This window comes from Ambystoma mexicanum, chromosome 8 (assembly GCF_040938575.1).
Source record: "Ambystoma mexicanum isolate Mex_15411 chromosome 8, UKY_AmexF1_1, whole genome shotgun sequence".
NCBI lineage: Eukaryota > Metazoa > Chordata > Amphibia > Caudata > Ambystomatidae > Ambystoma > Ambystoma mexicanum.
Window position 1 is genome coordinate 1,447,544,412 of NC_090929.1, and position 19,815 is coordinate 1,447,564,226.

The 19,815-nt window shown below is 46.0% G+C and overlaps 1 protein-coding gene across 5 annotated transcripts in view; it reads left to right on the forward strand.

Moving 5' to 3' along the window:
* LOC138473098 (prominin-1-A-like) overlaps nt 1-19,815 on the forward strand; it is a 1,012,351-nt gene that overhangs the window by 813,120 nt on the left and 179,416 nt on the right. For all 5 annotated transcript variants that reach the window (XM_069611612.1, XM_069611614.1, XM_069611613.1 and 2 more), the window contains one exon: nt 6,737-6,835. In XM_069611612.1, coding sequence (XP_069467713.1) covers nt 6,737-6,835 — 99 coding nt within the window. The remainder of the gene's footprint in view (nt 1-6,736; nt 6,836-19,815) is intronic.

Below are 19,815 nucleotides of genomic sequence, written 5' to 3' on the forward strand. Positions count from 1 at the left end.
AATAATAAGCAGCGCTCAGATACCTGAGGGTTTGTAGCGCTATATAAATGCCTAATTATTATTAATTAATTAATTAATTAATTATTAATTAATTAATTATTAAGAGCATTACATCACCGTTTTGGGACCTTTTCTATGATTCCTATCATAACCTTCTATGAGCAGAAGGTTTCTGCAGTGATTACATATGGGCTGGAAGTGTTACGCTCACCTGCTATCCACGGGGATGCCACCCAGCTGTGGGGACTCTGGTACCCTTCTTAGCCGCTCCCAGGTATAATCAGCGGAGAAGTTCTGCCTGGAAAATAGGTGGGTGCAATGTTCAAGACTGGACAACTGGGGGAAGAGCCTCCCAACACCCCGTATGCCCGGAGCCCCTCCCCGGACCATTCCTCACCTTGTTATGGGTTTTGGTGTGCTCTCCGTCCTGCCTTCTTGGCAGGGGCGCGTTGTCCTTTGTGGGCGAGTGCGATCTAGTTACTTCACTGATGCAGGCCCTTTAGAGTCTTTCAGGTAGGTCTTATTACTGTTATACTGTATGCCTTTCTTGGATGTAAATAATGTCTTTTCTCTCTCCTTAGGTGTGCGGAAGTTCGCTGTGGAACGTTGGCTGAATTGGGACTCGCCGGCAGGTGATGGTGCTTCGAGAGCGCCTTGATGCGGTAAGTAGGTGCTATGCGCAGCGCTATGATGCCTTGCCTTTGCTAACCTGTTGTCTTTTGTTCCCGTAGGTTGCAGTGCTCACCCGGAGAAAGAAGTCCCAAGGCAATGCTGTTCGATGGGCGACTCGTGAGATAAGCTGCCGGCACAATTGTAAAATGTCTAATGTCCTGTTTCTCTCCTTTTTGCAGATCCGACGGTCCGGGAGGCTCGCTGTTCCTTTGATGCTGTTTGCAGGAGCGAAGGGCAGCTAGCGGTGGATTCACAGCTAAGCTGCTGCTATTAACGATGTCCTTATGCCGGTCAAGTGGCACAGCGAGTAGAGGCTCGCTTTGACATCCATGCAGAGCCTGCTAATGCAGGTTCGAATCCCGGCAGGGCCAAACTCAGCCTTTCATCCTTCCGAGGTCGATAAATGAGCACCACACACCGTGGGTAATAATAAGCAGCGCTTAGATACCTGAGGGTTCGTAGTGCTATATAAATGCAAAATTATTATTATTTGTTTTTCAGATCCTGTTCTTCCGAGGTTTCGCAGGTGCAGCTGAACACGATGAGCGTCACGTTGCAGGATTGCAAAGTAACGCGAAGTGTGCTATCCAAGTCGGGTGTGGTTTAAATAGCATCAAGAACGTAGTCCAGGTAAAATAGTCCCTAGGCTACCACACCCAAAACACTATACCGCATAGCTTGGTTCCAAGGAGCCAAGCTATGTGGATGCCTCCATGTTGACAGGCACTGAAATAAAGTAGTTCCCAAGCACAAGTCTTCATTAAGTATGAGCCTGGCGCCAAAGGCGCCACGACTGGCCCCAAGAGGGCCTAGGCAAAGGATGCCTAAGCTTATTGGGGGCCCGAGCCGAGAACCCTCCTGGCCCATGGACCTGCCAGGGGGGTTTCAGGAAGTGGATCGTGACAGGAAGCCCTTGTTAATCTTGCCTGAAAAACTTGGCCTTATGTGAATCCTTCTTTTGGAGGAAGATCCTGAGACTACCTAACTCTGTTTCAGTAGCCATAATAAGACATGGGGTAAGATTGCAATCCTTAACATCTATAGTCATGTGGAAAATGATCTCCCTTTTCCGGAAGTGTGAGCTAGACTCGCCACCAGCACCTTTTGAGATACTAAGAGGCTCAGAGTCAGCAAAGAATAAAAACCTTCTGAGATGGAAATCTCACTGCAAAGAATACTTAGATCATTTTAACATCAAGATGGAGACTTTAAAAGGAAACCCGAATAAGGTTAAAAAGATTCTACAGGAGAAGGATTGGGAAGAAACTATCGAGATTAAAAGTAAAAGTAAACTATGCCTGAATATCATATGGGAGCGTAAGAAACTCAATGACTTGGTCACACAATTGACACTTTGAAATTTGTAGAAGTATTGGTAAGAGAGAAAGTTGATGAAATCAACCAATGAACTGGGGCGGGGCAAAGACTGCTATTTGGGGGGGCTGGAGAGTTGTTAGAGTTCATCTTTTTCTTTGCCTTTCTCTCTTCTCCTTCCCTGGTACCCTTGAGTTGATGGTTGTTGGATTTATGTTAAAGGTTGAAAGATAATTTACCAATAAAACTATTTAAAAAAACAAATATATCCTTCTCCGGACAATGCACTGTTCAGATTGTCTTATCCTGGTGTGCTTCCCTGCCAGGGATTTCTCCTGTAACCACACTTGCAACTGTCTGGTATACTCTCCTGCCAGAAATTTCTTCTATAAACACACTTACAACTACTTGGTATTCTCGCCTGCCTGGGCTTTCTTATTTGAACACACTTGCAACTGCCTGGTATACCCTCCATCTAGGGCCTTTCTTATATATGTATTTTCCTTGCACCTTTAATTGCCTGGTATACTCTCCTGCCAGGGGGTTTCTCATGTGCGCTCTGCACATACTTCCAAACTTGATAGTCTCTTATGTATGCTTATGCATGCTTTATCTGGTTCTGTATCTGTCTGGTATATTATCCTGCCAGGGCATCTCTTATATGTGTACTGCATGCACTCACAAACTTGAAAGTCTTACTTTTGTTCCTTTCTTCCTTTTGAAGCAATGTTCACTTGCTCTTTCTCTTTCATGTGCTTCATTAACAAGTATTCGGGTTTTGCACAGCTGCCAATACGCCCCGGCGTTCCTGCTTCTCTTAGGTGGACTCACCGGCTCTTGCTGGTGTATTCTTTTTCTTAGACCACATGCCGGTGATGATCATTCAGTGTTTCCTTCCTTTTCGCCACCTCTGCTTCTCGGCTTCTCTGCCTCTCACGGTTCCTGCTGGGCTCTTCTGCATTGTTTTGGGCATTGGTAAGGCAGAAGCTGCCTTCTAACATCTGCAAACTCCAAGACCCCTCCAAAAGCTTCTGACGTTCCAGCAGCATGTTCTCTCTCATGGTCAGCTTCCCCTTTTCTTGTTGTCGAGCCCATTGGGACAACGGAACAATCTCCAACCCCACAGTCTCTCTGTCCGCAGTGAGAGGAACAGCTTTCTCCAGCCAGCAGCATGCCTCAGTCAGCTGCTTTGCCTGTTTATGCACTTGCAACAACTTGAGCGCACTTTGTGCTCTTGGCGTCCATTGATCTGCATTATTCGGTCAATCCTCCTCGTCACAGTATTCTCCTATTTATGGGAATGCTGCATTCTTGACAACTTGCATGTAAAGTCTGGGTAAGTGTTTTCTTTACTTTACTTTAAACTATTTATAAAGCGCAAACCTTGAACCCATAGGCATTAGGGCGCTAACAAACAAAAAAGAGGAGAGAAAGCTGGCTGAGGGAGATTGAAAGAGCCGGTGGGATCGGAGTCAAATGCCAAGCTAACAGCCAAGTTTTCAACTTCCTTTTAAAGGAAGCCAAGTTGGGCTGGCACCTGAGGACCAGGGGAAGGTCATTCCAAGATTTGGGCGCTGTGATGTAGAATGCACCCCTTTCAACCTTTCTAGTTCTGCATCTAGGAATAACAAGACTTTTCTGGTTGCTCGATCTAAGAGATCTATTTTGTTTTTTTTTCCACTATGAGATGTTGCAGGTAGTGCAGCATAATGCTCTGAATGCACTTAAAGGTAATGGCTAAAAGACGATGGCGCAAGCGGGACACCACCGGGAGCCAATGAAGACTTCTTCTAGTGGCTGGTCACGACGGGAAAGTCCCATCACGACCCTTACCACCCCGTTTTGAATAGCCTGAAGTCTTTTCCCTCCAGTTTTACTGAGACCAGCAAGAAAGCTGCAGCAGTAATCAATTTTTGCGCCTACAACTGCTCTGACGATTATCTCTGCGTTAGCCTGGGTGATGAAAGCCCTGAGTTGGGCCAAAAATGTTATATAATAGTCTGCTGATGAGACAATACTACCATGTGCGACTTCATAGTGACCTGCTGGTCTAGAATAACACCCAAAGTTTTAACCTTCTTCAAGGGGTTTATTTTTACTTCACCAAGTTGGAAGCTCTCGTAGGTGGGGCCTAGCTTGGAAACGGTGCGCTGCGAACCAATGATCAGGAACTCCGTCTTGCCCCTTTTCAAGGCTAAGTTATGCTCAACGATCCAATTCTCAATGGTGATGTAGACTCTATTCAATTCTTCCTCATCCGTAGTGTGGGTGCCAGCCACAGGGACTACACAATGAGTGTCTGCGTAGTTGGTAAACATAATGCCCTCCTGATCCAACAAAGCAAAGAAAGGCACCATGAATATATTATAGAGAAAGGGGAAATACACGCCCTCTGTGGAACACCAAAATTGACAGAGACCGGAGAGGCCTCCGCTTCCCCAGAGAAAACTCTGCTCTGTCTGTTTAGAAAGGAGGCAATCCAACGTACCCCCACTGGAGAAAAGGTAGCCACTGCCTCCAACCTGGCGACCAGTATGGAGTGGTCGACCAGGTCAAAGGCAGCCGATAGGTCCAAGAGCATCAACATAGAGGTAAGGCCCTTATCCATCCATTCCAATAACCTAGATTTGAGTTCCAATAGCGCTTTTATCAGTAGCGTAGCCAACTCTAAAGGCAGATTGGTGAGAATTAAGCACTGAAAAGTTGTTCAAATGTTGGGCAATCTGACCATAGGCGACCCTGTCAAGAATTTTCAATAAAAAAAGGGGTTTTTGTGATGGGCCTGTAATTGAGTGAAACCTTGTGTGGCAGGCCGGTTTTTTTTAAAAGTGGGAGTGACCCAAGCTTGTTTGAGCTTTACAGCACAAGACCTTCATTTAAAGATGCATTGTCAAACTTGCAAATAGCCGCCAAAAGAGCCGGGGCATGTTTTAATTATTGAAGCTGAGCAAGGATCACCTTTACAACACGTGACTTTAAGTTGATTCACAATAACTGAGAGTTCGTCCTCTGAGATGGTGGAAAAATTAAATTGTGGAATGGACGGACTTCTCTTAAAGGAATCTGCCCCCATATCAGTAAAACCCTCAGGTTAGACCTCTTTCCTGTACACTATATCTGATCTGATGCCGTTAAGTTTATTAACCATGGCGTCCTGAATCTCCTGACACCAAGCGGCATCCTTAACTAATTGGCTTGTAGTAGGAGAACATGTGACTTCCTGTTCTTTAAGAATGTTAAAAAGTTCTTTAACCTCTGAATGAGCATTGTAGATCAGGGCTTAGAGAAGGTTTTTTTTGCTTCCACAAGCCGATTTATAGGCTTTGGCTGCACTTTTGTAGTCCGCCAATGCATGGAGCGAGAGATCAGTTTTCCAGCTGTAGAATAATTTTAAGGTGGAGGATTTTAATTTTTTCAGATATGGTGAAAACCACGGTTTATTTCAGGCCCCTTCCCTAACTTTTCTCTGTTTGAGAGATGCTAGGGACTTAGTAATCGCCTCAAGATTGTAATGAAGCAAATTGGACATTCCAGTGGCAGAGTCGTGGGAGGTGAAGTTAATAGAAGAACTAAGCAGGGGTTCAACTCTTTCTCGTGTGAGCGGTTAACCCTGTTTCCTAGGGTCATCCAGACGTGGACCCCTTGCTCACTGTGCTCAGAGAGGCACAGCTCCACCTCACTGATGAGGCCCAACAAGGCTGAAACACGTCTATCGGGATGCTTTTGGTATTCTTGTTCAGAGGGGAATTGCCATAGCATTTCGGTGCTGGACTGTCCATGTGGGCGGGACAAAGACTGATAAGCAAATGGATATTTCCCATCTGTGAAAGGTACAGTGAGCTAAAGTGTGGCTGCGGACTCTCGAGTGGGTACCTTCCCAAATAACAGGTCAATGGGCCGTGTTTGTTCTTGCAGAGGGGCACCTATGGACTATTTTTTGATTGATTTCTCATCTTGTATGGACCAGTGCCTTGTCTGTCAGCGGTCAGCAATAGCGTAATACACTTCATGTGATTTGTGTAGAACTCTGATTTATCTTCAACAAGGTATCTCAGCATTCCACAGTGAAATCCTATATTTAGCTTTGGGGGATCCCACAGTATCAAAATGAGTATTCCATTCTGCCAATCCTTTTTCAAAATGTCTTTCCCATTAGTTTCTATGAGGGACTAACCCCTGGTTGAGCTTATACACATCATAAGGTACACCAGGGGTACAAACTATCAAACTTGGTACCCGAAGGACTCATTTGACCTCTGATTTTGCAAATGAATAACAAGTAGCGTGACAACCCAAATACATGGCAAGGGACTTCCTGAAACTGCACTACCTATCTGTAACTTGAACGAAACCTTTACTTACCTTGTACGAGGTATAAAACCGATTTTGATAAAAACCTCTGTGTGAATCTTCCTTTATTAAAATGAATACTGTGTAGCCCTGCATTCTGATCCACCAATTCCGTTAGGTGGATTTCTACAGCTACTACACTGTGAGCCAGGGAATGTTTAGGGATAGAATTGCCTGGTTTGTGAAAATGACTTCAGGCCCTGAACAAAGGGCTTCGAGAGACCACTTAGCGCCTCTCTTCCTCTGTCTCCCTCTCTCCCGCCGCCCCTCTTTTCCTCTCTCTCTAGCGCACTTATTCTGTTTTTCTCTCTTTTGTGTTGTCATGGATATGTGCATAGTGGTGTTGGGCTTACAACTTCAATTTGGCCTTAAACCTCTCCATATTGTTCCCCTTTTACAGAGTCAGGCCGATTCAACTGTGAAAGAGAGTCTGAAATCGGACGCGACTACTCTTCGCTCCATTGATAATGCAATCAAATCAACTCTTCAGCCACAAATTGTAAGTTTGCTACTATATTTGTATGTTACGTCAGCCAGACTATCCTTCTCTGTAAGACGGCCTTACATGTGAACCATGCATGTCACTATCATGAGCTGGACCTATACCCATCACTGGTCTGTGTGCAGTGTCTACTAAGATGCCATGTATGTATGCGCCAGTGAGTCTTACAACACCTGGATTACTGGGGATACACCAGGCTTCGATACCCACACTGTATTGAAGAATAAGAAGTGATCAGCTGATTTTGGTTGTGCAGTCATAATCCCCCAGATACTATGCTGTGCTGAAGCCTGCACTGCTAGCATGATGGTCATTTTTGTGGTTTACCAGATGTTGAATCCTAAGGCGTCAGCTGCAGCACAAGCTTCTGTATCATGTCATTGGTACCAGCCACTTCACAGTTCCTTCTTCTCTCACAGCGATGGGAGATCTCTGAATTCTGACTGCTTCTTTGTCTTGTATCTCTGAAAGTGGCACTGAAGGCCAAGTCCATCATCATACATTTGAATTAGCAACTTCTGGTAGCAATGTTAAAGGCAGGATGTATTTCAGTACTGCTGTGCAGAAATCTACAGAGAAACCTTATGATTATGTGGGGTGCGTCTCTGGCTGTATCTGCACCCTGACAGAGACTTGCATCATTTGCAAACAGCCTTATGAGCCTGCAGGTGCATTCCAACCAATCGAATCTTTCACTGCACCACCTTCCTAAACATGCCTGAAGTCACCACATCACTGCTTAGTAATGGGTGTGGTTCTGCTCTCCCCGTGGCTCATCAGAAATACAATACTATCACCAAAGACCACTGCATACTTTTTATTTTCATTTTAGCACCCTTTTTAGAAGGTTCGGATTTTCTCAGCCAATCAGGAAGGAGGATTCTGAGCAAATTCCAGGCACTATCCTTCCTGCACAGCCAAGCCAAACAGAGCATCCCTTCCCTTTGGCCCTGCTCTCGCTCACCTTACTTCTCCAGGCAGTGTATGGTGTGCGGATAGCCTGGCCGCTTCCCTCTCCTTGCCATCTTCCGCCGCACATCTCCCCACTATGCCACATCCATTGCTGTGCCATGATTTTTCTAGGCCTTCCCTCAGCTCCACATCTGCTTAGCCACGCGGAACTGAGGGAAAGACATTCCCTGTACACAGCATCCCCCAGCCCAACCATGTTTCAATGGCTGCACTAGGTAGCGGGGATGCTACCGGCTACCTGCAGCCTTCCTTTGTAGGGGAATGGCCTCGCCAGGCTGCTAAAGGCCTTAGCACCTAGGGAGTGGTGGATTTCCTTTGAATTAGGTGCCCAAAGTCCTCTTAATGCCTTTGCTTACTTGCGGTGGGGTGGCCCCCGGGCACCTAATGGCAGCGAATTTCAGAACGCCATGCGCTAAGGCTTAATTAAGATAAGTTACAACCATCGTTATTAGTTAAATGCTGACTGCAATGTGTGTGTGAGATATTTGTCGACAACATCTCATTGTTACACTTTTATCTTTCTTGTGAAGCATATTCCTGATATCAAATGAAACCTTACTTACAAAATACATTTTATTAACAAATCACCATTACAAGCACACTGTCCTTTGATGTATGTTCTGAATTACCTGCCCCCCCCCCCCACCATATGATAAGAATGTCCTCTTGTGTAAGGATATACTATAGATGAATCGTCAATCTGGAGCTTCAGGACGTGAACTCCAAGAGACGATCCTCAAATCAGGGCAGGTGCCATTGTATTAGGATTTCATCGGATGAACCTTCTGCATAGTATGTTCCTCCAATCCTTTTAGTGCAGGAGCTTAGGAAGGTGCTAATTGACCCAGGTTCAGCACCATTCCAAAGACTTACTCTAAGTTACTCTCACACTCGCTCTAGTCTAGAAGAAGGCCTTCTGATTTAGATAACTGAAACTTAACCTCTCCCAACTATAGCACTACATTCTGGAGTTATCTCTGGACTCCAACACAGACCACCACAGCCTATGCACCCCATTTAACCTTATGAAGCCCTAATACTCATGCACTTTGGATTCATTGCTGAAATAAGCTGGCTCATTGGGCCCAAATCCATGCAGAATGTATGTATGAGGTGCCCCGTCATACGAATAAGGTACTCTGTTGCTAAATGTATACTCCCTAGGCACTATGCCCTACTAAACAAAATCTATGCTGTGCCCACTCTTGTAACCCTGTTGGCTATGTATCCCCCAGTGGGACATTGCTCTATGGGGATAGGTTTGCACTCAATAGATACTTTGAGTAAAATATGTCGCGCCTAGAACACTTGTGTACAGTCGTGTTATCAATGACCTATCATATCAAGTAATACATGCTTCACTGACTGCAGTTCTGTATGATCAAGGAGGCCTACCGTTATGCCGCAGAAGGCCATTGCTTCTCATCATTTCACCAGGTGCATTGAGAAAAAGGAATAACACTGCCATACTATAAAGATAACTGCACCTCCACCCACATGTCAGACTTTGAAGAAGCATCCTGATTTTTATCATTTAATAATAATAGTTTGGTAAAACCGTAACCATGTATTCTCCCATGTCCTTGTCTCCATTTCACCAAACAGTTTGCGATGATGGCATCTTGGGTGTGAGAGTGCTAGCCTCGTGCTTGCCTACCTCCACCAATTGCCAGCTTTCCTTCTCCCCCTTTATAATAATGTGTATGTACTTGGCATAGTAAAGAAAACCATTAAATATAAAGTTCATCAAATAGTGGAGCCTTGAAGGGAAATTGTAAAGAAAACAAAAATGGAATTGGAACATGGCCCAGCAATGGCAATGTCTTCATTGTGCTGGAGCCACAGTAGAATGTACAACACGGTCATGATCAGCCCTTATGCCTTTAGGTGACCACTTAGGAGAGCTAAAGGAAACATTCACTTCCTTAGCATTATACCACGAGCATAAACCCTCAAAATCTCCATTGAATGTTTGAGCATGGGGGGGGGGAGTGTAGCCCAATGTGTGCAATATCTTGAATAGAACTGGCTTGAGTCCCAGTTTGAGGGAGACCTCTCTAGTGCACGAGCACACCGGCTGCCACTGTGCATTGGCAACCTCTCTACATAGGTCAGAACCTACTTTTATTGCTACCTCTTGTATGACCCATGGGAGTGTGTAGATCAATCACATTATGCGGCACCGAAATAGCATGCATGTAGCCTGCAAAGTGGACAGTATAGTGAATACTGGAGTGCGTAAGTAGTTGAGTTTTTCCTGAAGCCTTGGCGCATTCGGTAAGAATGGAGAGCAAGCATGTTTCCATGACCCATTTTAGCAGCCAGGGTGCAATTCCAAACCTGTTCTCATGGTTTGTGCGTAGCATTGTACATTGCAGAAGCAATGCCATGAAAGCCCTAGAGTGGATTATCACTAGTGTAAGGGATTTAAAATCCCAACCTATTGAGTATGTTTCCCCCATATCCAGTGATACAGTCATGAGAAGCAGGGTTCAGTATAAAACGAGCAAATCATTTCTACCCTCAAGTCTCTGGTGCCAGAAGCTTATTTCTCCACCTTAACATGTGGCGACACAGAATTGGTCTTATGTCGGTGTGATACAAATTACCCCTGGGAAACCAAATAATAGAGTGCAGGGCCTGGTGTATATTCCTAAACATAAGCTCTAGTCATGCCGAGCCATTTCATCCGGACAGGATCAGAATACCAGGCAAAATCTGAAAGAGCTCTGTGAACTTTGATAGGAATGCATGGCCAAGTCAAATTTTTATATTTTGAAAGAAATGTACAATTCTGTGCCGCAACATCATTTTTACTCATGCTACCCTATCTTGAGTTTTGGCAGGTCTGTGACCAGGTTATTAGAGCAAGACATGCAGCCTGGAAACTATTTTTCCCAAATATGTTATGATGAAGTCGGGCTTCCATTTCAACCCTACCAAGTCAGAGTAGCAACGTGGACAAGGTGAGAGGCTTGGACTTGATCTAATTAATCTTCTGCCAGGATGGGAACCAAAAGCAAAATATCACAGATAACAGGGTCAAGATTACTAACAGGCTTCCTAACAAACAGGAGAGTTTTGTTTGCATATAACGAGGTACTGGGAAGCACCCCGCTGTGCACATGTTGTGATCGGATTAGTTCTGCAAGGAGCTCCCACAGAAGCACAAATAGAAAAAGGAATGGGGGCAACCCTGCCTGTGCCTTTACTTAGCTCCACATGGGTATCACTGTTTGCAGGCACTCTGGCAATGAGCTTAGTGGAAAGCAGATTTACGTATGAAATGAGTTGGCAACCGAGATCACACCATTCCATCATGAGAAAGAAAAAGCTCCGGGTGGTATGATATGGTTTGATATGTTATTTGTAACGTGCCTATACACAAGTGTTTCAAGGCGCGACGAGGGAACAAGGGAAGACAGACAACGATCCTACTAGGCCAAGTGTCATTCAGATCGCGCAAGTGCAAGGGTAGAGGGGAATGGAAAAGTGCAAGGGAAAGGGAGAGGGGAAAGTTCAGTACAGGGGAAGTAGAATAACGAGATAAATTATAATAAGGGCCAACTGGTGCCAAGTGCAAAGTAAGTGCAGACAAGTGCTGGGAAGAGGGCTGTAGGGATACAGAGACAGTCCCGCAGTGCAGGGGTTGCCAGGGAGGCAGTGCAAGGGGAGAGTGGCTGGGCCAAGGGCCGATATCGGTGAGAGTGGCCCAGTTGTAGATTCAGTGCAATTTCAGTCAGGAATTTAGCAGGAGAGAGGGGGAGAGAGAGCAGAAGCAAAGAGGAAGGTTTTGAGGTGCTTCCGGAACCGGAGATGGTTCTCCTCAAGTTTCAGGGAGGCAGGAAGGTTGTTCCAGAGGGAGGCCCTTGCTGAGGAGAGAGATCTACCCCCAGCTTGTTGCTTGGAGAAGCGGCTGACCCTGAGGGAGTTGGAGGCGGATGAGCGAAGAGCACGAGAGGGCAGATATTTAGGAAGAGAGAGTTGAAGGTATTTTGGCCCCAGGCCCCAGAAGGCCTTGTGTACTGTTAAGTGGCTTCACTTCAACACTACAGCTAAATCAATGCCTAGTCTGGGATGCTGAGGGAAACTCTTATTGATATATTTTTAGGTCCAGTTCATGTACTCTGGGTAACAACCCTTTTAGAACCCCCCTGACCCCACTGAGCCAAGAAGTAGGTCTGTTTTGCAAATTTAAAAGGTTTATTTGAGAAATATAACAATATATATCTATCACACTTTTATAATAAATTAATATTGGATATCACACTTAAAATATGACAGTGATCAACAATGGATAATGTTCTACTGGTAAACTGATTTGGTTACTTAGAAGTAGTATAGAGGATGAGGTAGCTGAAATGCTTTATGGTTTCAAGGAAATGCAAGGTGGAATAAATGCAGTACAGAAAATAAACTGATATGGTTTCACAATAGATAATATGTTCACTTTTCCCCTGGCAACTAACTCCCCCCCTTTTTACAATATAAGGAGATGGAAAGGAGAGCACACAGTCTTCAAGAATCCCAACAAATCACACTTTATAATGCAATACACAGTTCCGGTTCCCCCAGCAAGCTTAGAGAAAACAGGTATGAGTTTTAAACACAGGCGAATTACTTTGAAATGTGGTGGCAAAGCAGTGAAAAGATGCTAAAATTGATTTTAATTCCCTGCAGGAGGTTCAGGGTGAGGGAGAAATACTTTATATTAGTTCAGGCTCACTTTAGCAATGCTCTATGCGTAACTACCAGGTTGCAAACGGATTTTAACTAAGGAAAGAATGGAGCTGCTATTTTGACAAGTGGAGATATTGAGCCAAATCGCAAATCGCTGTAAATTTCGCGAGTGCGTAAATCGCGATTGCGGAAAAAGTATAGGGAGTATAGGGAAAAAGTATAGGGAATAGTCGATTCGTTGGAAAGCCTAGAATCCCAGCTTTAAAATGAAAGTTCAACCACGATCCTAGGACTAACGGTTCCGGAGATACAGACGATTTTGTGAAGGTAGTTTTTCGGATTTAAAGTAAAACTCAGAATGACAGGTGACAGCTTTCAGCTTTAAAATGACAGGTGACAACTTTCTAGGAGGCAGTTCTTATTAAGTTAAAATAGTTTGAATTAGATTATTTTAACTAAGAGATTGGTTCTGCACAGTTCTGCTAGGTACTCACAATATAAATTTGAAATAGGCCTCGTCACGGATCTGGTCAACACGTCCAGCGGCGGTTCTCTCTGCTCGGCGAGTCAATCAGGCACCGGTTCTGCTCACAGCGATCCGGATCTCTGGTTCTGCTCACAGCAGTCTGGGTCTGGTCTGCGGTTCCGGCAAAAGTTCTTGGCAAAGAATTCAAACAGCTCGCCCGGCTGTTGAATAGTTTGGTTAGGTTTGCTGGATTCTGAAGGCCTGCTGAGAATACTTTTGCTTGCAGTGGGCCTTCTAGGTTCAAAGTTCTGCAGTCTATGGGTCCCTGGTTCTGGTCTCTGTCTGGATGGGATGTCGGCCATCAAAACGCTCCACAGAAATGGAAAATGAATGTCTCTACCTGTCCCAGCAGTCTCTTTTTATGTGTTTTGGAAGTGGGTGTGTGCGTGGCATAACTGAGCCTGCCCCTCTCTACTTGTCATTGGCCCAATTCTCCCCTCTCCCATGATTGGGGGAATTGGGTTGTGAGTCAGAGTGATGAGGTCTGTTTATGGGTCAGAGGGTCCTCCCCTGGTCAATTTGCCCACAAATCTATATTTGATTCAAATACATATTTCCCAGATACACAAGTGGTTGACATTACATGTACACATTATATATTCCTTATGGTCCATGCTTGTCCGCCTCTGATCCTCCTGGGGGCTTGCATTTAAAAATGACAACATTTTGCGCTTTTTGGTCGGTTTACCAATATCGGACATTTACCAAAAATTACACAAATGTGCGCAAGGAGTATGGACATTAATTGATGAAGTGTCAGATTTGTAACATGCAGACATTTGGAGTAAGACCCTATTTTCCGCTAGCAACCCCCCAGAATACACCACAGGGTCCTAACGCCTCTTAAAACGTGCACAGAAAAATCCCAAGAATAATGATATTATTTATATAATTTTGACCAGTCCGCACTATGAGTTATCTATCTTTTTGAAATTATGCCCTGGTCAAAAAGGGGTGTGGCTTCCCACATCACATGGTGGAATAACTGGTTTATCCACTTCCCCCAAGCTCAGCTTGCTAGCAGAGGCACTGCCCCTCCCAGTTTCCCCCAAAAGGAAGCCACTTTACGACCCCCCCAATATAACATTTGCCTGAGCCCAGGACAGGCCTTTGTTCAACCTGCTGCAGGTGCCCCTCCCCTAATCTAATCAGAGAGGTGTCATCTCCTTTTGGTGGGGAAGCAGGATGCAGCTAGGCCTGGGAAGAGTGGCTGAGCAGGTTTCTCCTGTCGGGGGTAGTTGTCAGGCAAAATTCAGCTAAATGTCACTTTAGTTCCCAGTGTAAATCAAACTTACAATTTTTACATATACATTAAATAATTACTTCCTTCAAGTCATTTCAGAATATAGTTTTGCATTGTATCCACCTCTTAGCAAGTCTTTCCTTGGCCTGGTTTGGGTTCCTCTGTTCAGTTTTACACAAAAGTCTGGTGGTTTTAAAACACCGGCTTGCTGATAGTGGTGAGTAACGGTATTGCATCCATTTTTGGGATCTGTCTTGATTTACTGCATTTCAATAGAGTGGTCTTTTGCTTGATAGTATAGGACCCTTGCTTAACATTGTTTTGATGGCATCCTTACAGTAGAGTGGTGATGTGGAACCCCCCACAAGAAGCTTGTATCTTTGGAGTGGTCTTGTGCCAACTGCGCAGTTCTCCTGGATTCTGCCGTGAATGTGGGCGGCGATAGCTCATCCCCACATCTACCCAGTCTATTGATTCAGCATGGGTCAAAACCCTTCACAGTACAGTGCAGAGGGTTTTGAACTTCATCCTCGCAGCCACTGGGAGTCAGTGTAGGGATTTTAGACCTGGAGAGATACGATCCCTGGGCTTGAGGCCAAGGACAAGTCTCGCAGTCCTGTTCTGGATGAGTTGCAGAGGGCGGAGACTAGAGGTAGGCAGATTTAGATAGAGGCTGTTACAGTAGTCCGGCTTAGAGAGAACCAGGGCTCTGGAGACGGTGAGCTTCTGGGGGAAGGAGAGGAAAGGAAGAATACCTCTGAGGAGGTGCAGCTGGTAGTGAGACTTCTTAGAGATGTCAGATATGTGAGGAGAGAAGGAGAGTGTGGAGTCGAAGATGACCCCGAGGTTTTTTGCCTTGCAGGTAGGAGCAGGAAGAGGGCCAAGAGAGGCCGGCCAGAGAGCTGCAGGGAAGGAGGGAGTGGGGGTGCCGATGAGTAGAATCTCAGTCTTGCTGGCATTAAGACAGAGGCCATTGGCGGCACACCACTCCTGGATAGCAGACAGACAGTCAGAGATAAGGGAAGGAGAGGAGGAGGCTGAGGGTAGCCTGAAAATGAGCTGGGTATCATCCGCATAGCACTGAAAGTTGGGGCAGAGAACAGCGTTGCGGTGGGCAAGGAGTGCCAGATGCTGGTTGAAAAGCCAGGGAGAGAGATTAGATCTCTGGGGGACACCACAGGTAGAGAAAAAGATGTCAGAGAGGAAGGACCCCAGTTGGACCTGGGAGGGTCGATTGGAGAGGAAAGAGGTCAGCCATGCCAGAGCCTGATCAGTGATACCCAGGTTATCACAGAGACGGTTGAGCAGGATGACATGGTTGACAGTATCAAAGGCAGAAGAGAGATCGAGCAAAATGAGAACACACAGAGTGTTGTGAGTCAAGGTTCGAGAGCAGGTCCTCACGGACTTTCAGGAGAGCAGTTTTCGTGCTTCTGGCAGCTCTGAAGCCAGACTGATGGTCATGAAGACTACCAACAGATTCAGCATGAAGATTGAGCTGGGAGATGGCCAGTTTCTCCAGGAGCTTGCCCAGGAAGGGAGTGATGGAGATTGGGCGATAGTTGGCCGGGCAGGAGGGGTCGGAAGAGGGTTTCTTAAGAAGAGGGTGCACAAGGGAGTGCTTAATGGGGGATGGGAAGACTCCAGAGGTGAAGGAGTGGTTGCAAAAGTCAGCCAGGGTAGGAGCCAGGGAGTCGGTGTGGTCCTTGATAGTTTTAGAGGAACAGGGGTGAACCTGTTTTGACAAGACTTTCATAGATCGGATTTGTCTGGAAACCTCCTCAGCGGAGAGAAGGGGAAAGGCAGAGAAGGAGGGAGGAGGGATGGCTGCAGAGGGGCCAGAGGAAGAGCAGGGAATAGAGGGAGGGAGGTGATGGGAGGAGAGTGAGGACAGGATGTCCTGAGTTTTAGAGATGAAGTGTGAGGCCAGTGCCATGCAGAGGGCCTGGGAGGGGACAGGAGAGGTAGATTCTGCAGCAGGGTTGGCCAGCTCCTTGCAGATTTTAAAGAGTTCGGCAGAGTTGTTAGAGGCCGCAGAGATGCAGGCTTGGATGAGGGCTCTCTTCTTGGTGAGAACGGAGAGCCGGTTATGCCTTTGGAGCAGGCGGCAGGCCAGTTTGTCAGAGGATGAACATGAAGCACGCCATTTCCTCTCTGCCACCCTGCACTTGCGTTTTAGGGTGACGAGATCCGAGTCGTACCAGGAGTTACATTTGGCTTTGGGCTTCAGGCGGATTCTCATGACAGGGGCAAGGATATCAAGAGTATCGGAGATAGCAGAGTGGAGCGTAGAGAGGGCGGTGTCGGGGTGGGAGTCAGCCGCAGGGGGAGGGGGTGGCGAGAAGGTGACGGCGAAAGCCTCAACTGACACGCGCTTCATGGGTCGGATTTCCGAGAAGGACTGTGGCAGTGATGAGGGTGGCTTTGCCTGTGGGGTAGGGAGGGTGAGGTGGGAGGATAGGAGAAAGTGATCACTCCAGGAGAGAGGAGTGGAGAGAGGGGGGGAGAGGGGAAGGTCAGAAGAGATCAGAGCATCAAGGGTGTGCCCTGCCAAATGAGTCGGCCCAGACGGGAGAATAGAGAGTGAGAGAGAGTCGCAGAGGTCGCGAAAGAGTCCAGAGGGGGGACAGGAGGCATCCAGGTGGATGTTGAAGTCACCAAGAAAGAGGAGTTAAGTGGTTGAGGACAGGAGTGCGGGGGACAGGTCCGCCCACTCGGAGAGGAAAGAGGAAATTTGGCCAGGTGGCCGATAGATAGTAGCCACGGTAAGGGAATGGCTATGAGAGAGAGAGAGTCGGCAGACAAGGCATTCAAAAGAGGAGTAGGTCTGCGTAGGAATGACAGTGGCAGGAATCCACTCAGGGAAGATAAGGGCCACACCCCCCCAGCACGGTTGGGTCTGGGCACAGAGTGGATCTTGTAGCTGTCAGGTAGGAGTGTGTCAAAGCTGGTGACAGTGCTTGCCGTGAACCGTCTCAGTGAGACCGAAGACGTCAAGGTCCAGTTCGTCAAGAAGGCGACAGATATCAGAGGAATGTTTGATGGCAGAGCGAGCGTTAAGAGTGGCAATGTGGAGAAGGTTGCCAACATTGAAGGACTTCCGGGGAGGGGTACAAATCAGAGGTACGCCCTGCGGAGGTGAAGGAGCAAGAGAGGAGGGTAGAGGCAAGGTAGCCGAGGTCAGAGGAGGGGGGACAGCAGGAGAGGAAAGGAAGTTGATGAGGCATGGGAAGCGTCTGTCAAAGAGGTGAAGTTTGGCCTGAGGGCCTTGGACCAAGACGGTCCCATTAGCGTAGACATTAATGATGGCCTTAGAGGAGTGGAAGGGGGCCAAGAGGACATCTCAGCGGGTGCCACCATTAATGGGAGAAGAGGAGAATGGAGAGAGCACAGAGACCATATGAAGGGTCCATAGGTCAGACGAAGGCACGAAAAAGAGGATGTCAGTGAGTTTCCTTGGAGGAGGCACTGGTGTAGGTGTCCGCGATAGGGAGGCCTGGGTTGGAGACCAGGATGTCCTTTTTAAACTTTTTCCTACCGGATTTAGTGAGGAGACCAGGCTAGTCAATGGAGAAGCAGTTAGAGAAGATAGGCGAGATAGAGAGCACCATGGAATAGGAGGGGGGTGAACGATGAGAGCAAGCAGGCAGGAGGCGAGCGGTGAGCCCTAGTTTACCACAATTCAGAAAACACCAGCAACACAGTAAATGCGTATTTGGTACCCGGTGGAGAGGCCACCTAAGTTTGAGAATCCTGCGAGGGGAGAAAAAGCCCTAGTTTACCACATTTCAGAAACAGTAACACAGCAAATGCGTATTTGGTACCCAGTGGAGAGGCCACCTAAGTTTGTGAATCCTGCGAGGGGAGAAAAAGCCCTAATTTACCACAGTTCAGAAACAACAGTAACACAGTAAATGCGTATTTGCTACCCAGTGGAGAGGCCACCTAAGTTTGAGAATCCTGCGAGAGGAGAAAAAGCCCTAGTTCACCACATTTCAGAAACACCAGTAACACAGTAAATGCGTATTTGGTACCCGGTGGAGAGGCCACCTAAGTTTGAGAATCCTGCGAGGGGAGAAAAAGCCCTAGTTTACCACATTTCAGAAACAACAGTAACACAGTAATTGCGTATTTGGTACCCAGTGGAGAGGCCACCTAAGTTTGAGAATCCTGCGAGGGGAGAAAAATGCCTTTTCTTCATGTAATGTTGCAGAAATGGCTTGAGTGGAGGTGTCTATCTGAGAAAGCAAGCAGAACAGTGGGCATATGTTAAATCTAAGCTTGAAGACCGCCCATGTAAACTTTGATACACTGGGACACTCGCAAACCTGAGCCAGGCAACTACACCTCGGGTCCAAGGGCTAGATGGTCCTATCCTATCCACGACACGTGATCACACCAAACGCTTGAACAAGACGTACCGGCATGGTCTCTGATTCTCAGCCCTGATGAAGGCGGATCCAATCCCAAACCTCTACCGCCGAAACGTGACAAATACAGGAATTAACAACACACCTGTCCCAAACCAAGTTGAAACCAACCTTTGTTACCAACCAACTTGGGATCACGTTGGCTAACGACCAGATATCTAATATGAACAGACCCTTGGAATTTGTAATCTCTCCCGCCTAGAAATACTAGGCTCTAAATACTCTATACTTATTTGAATGTACACATTTCAATTGTCTTCAAGTTTAGTATATAATTATACTTATTTGAATGTATATATTTCATTTGTCTTAATGTTTTGTACATAGTAATTGTTCCAAAACTGTATTCCCAAACTTGTTTATTGCTTTTGGACAACAACCAAATAATTATCGGCTAACGACCAGATATCTATACCTTCTTTTGATATGTTCATTACAAAATAGTAAAATTCTTTTTATGTATTGTTTGTACTTTCATTTTTGTGTTTTTGAGATTGAAATAATCTATACCCACGTGCAGATTTATTCTGTGATTGCCAAAGATTAGGCAACACATTTTCTGCTTTCATAATTTAAATTAAGTAGACAGGCCCAACCTTTTGACTGGCCTGCCTTTTTACAAATCTCTAGTGGTTACTAGAACACAGTAAGGGTACACATTTTGTTTCACTGCAGTGGATAAGCCATGTATAAACCCATTCTGCTCTGTGTGGATTAGATGCAGCATGTATTGGATTGCAATAGACATGTCGCCAAGGCGAGTGCAAAGATTTTAACATTAACGTTAATGACAATAGACAATGATAGGACCTGTACCACTGAACGAGTTAATATGGTTTGGATAGAAAAGTGATAAACACTCCCCTAGGAGAAACAGGAGGACCTCGGTCACAGGTGCCGCCTTGCAACATTTTAGGTGATACCAGGCCAGGATAGCCCATAATTCCTTACAGAATTCTTATACTAATCATCGGATCCCAGGGCTTTTCCATTAGACAGATCTTGAGTAGGCATCCAAAATCTAATTGACTGTGAGCAAAATATTAAACCGCCTGCGGTAACTTCAGAGATCGGAAGACAGTCAAGGTAAGCAGAACTTTTAGCATTTTTAGTGTCCTGATTTTAA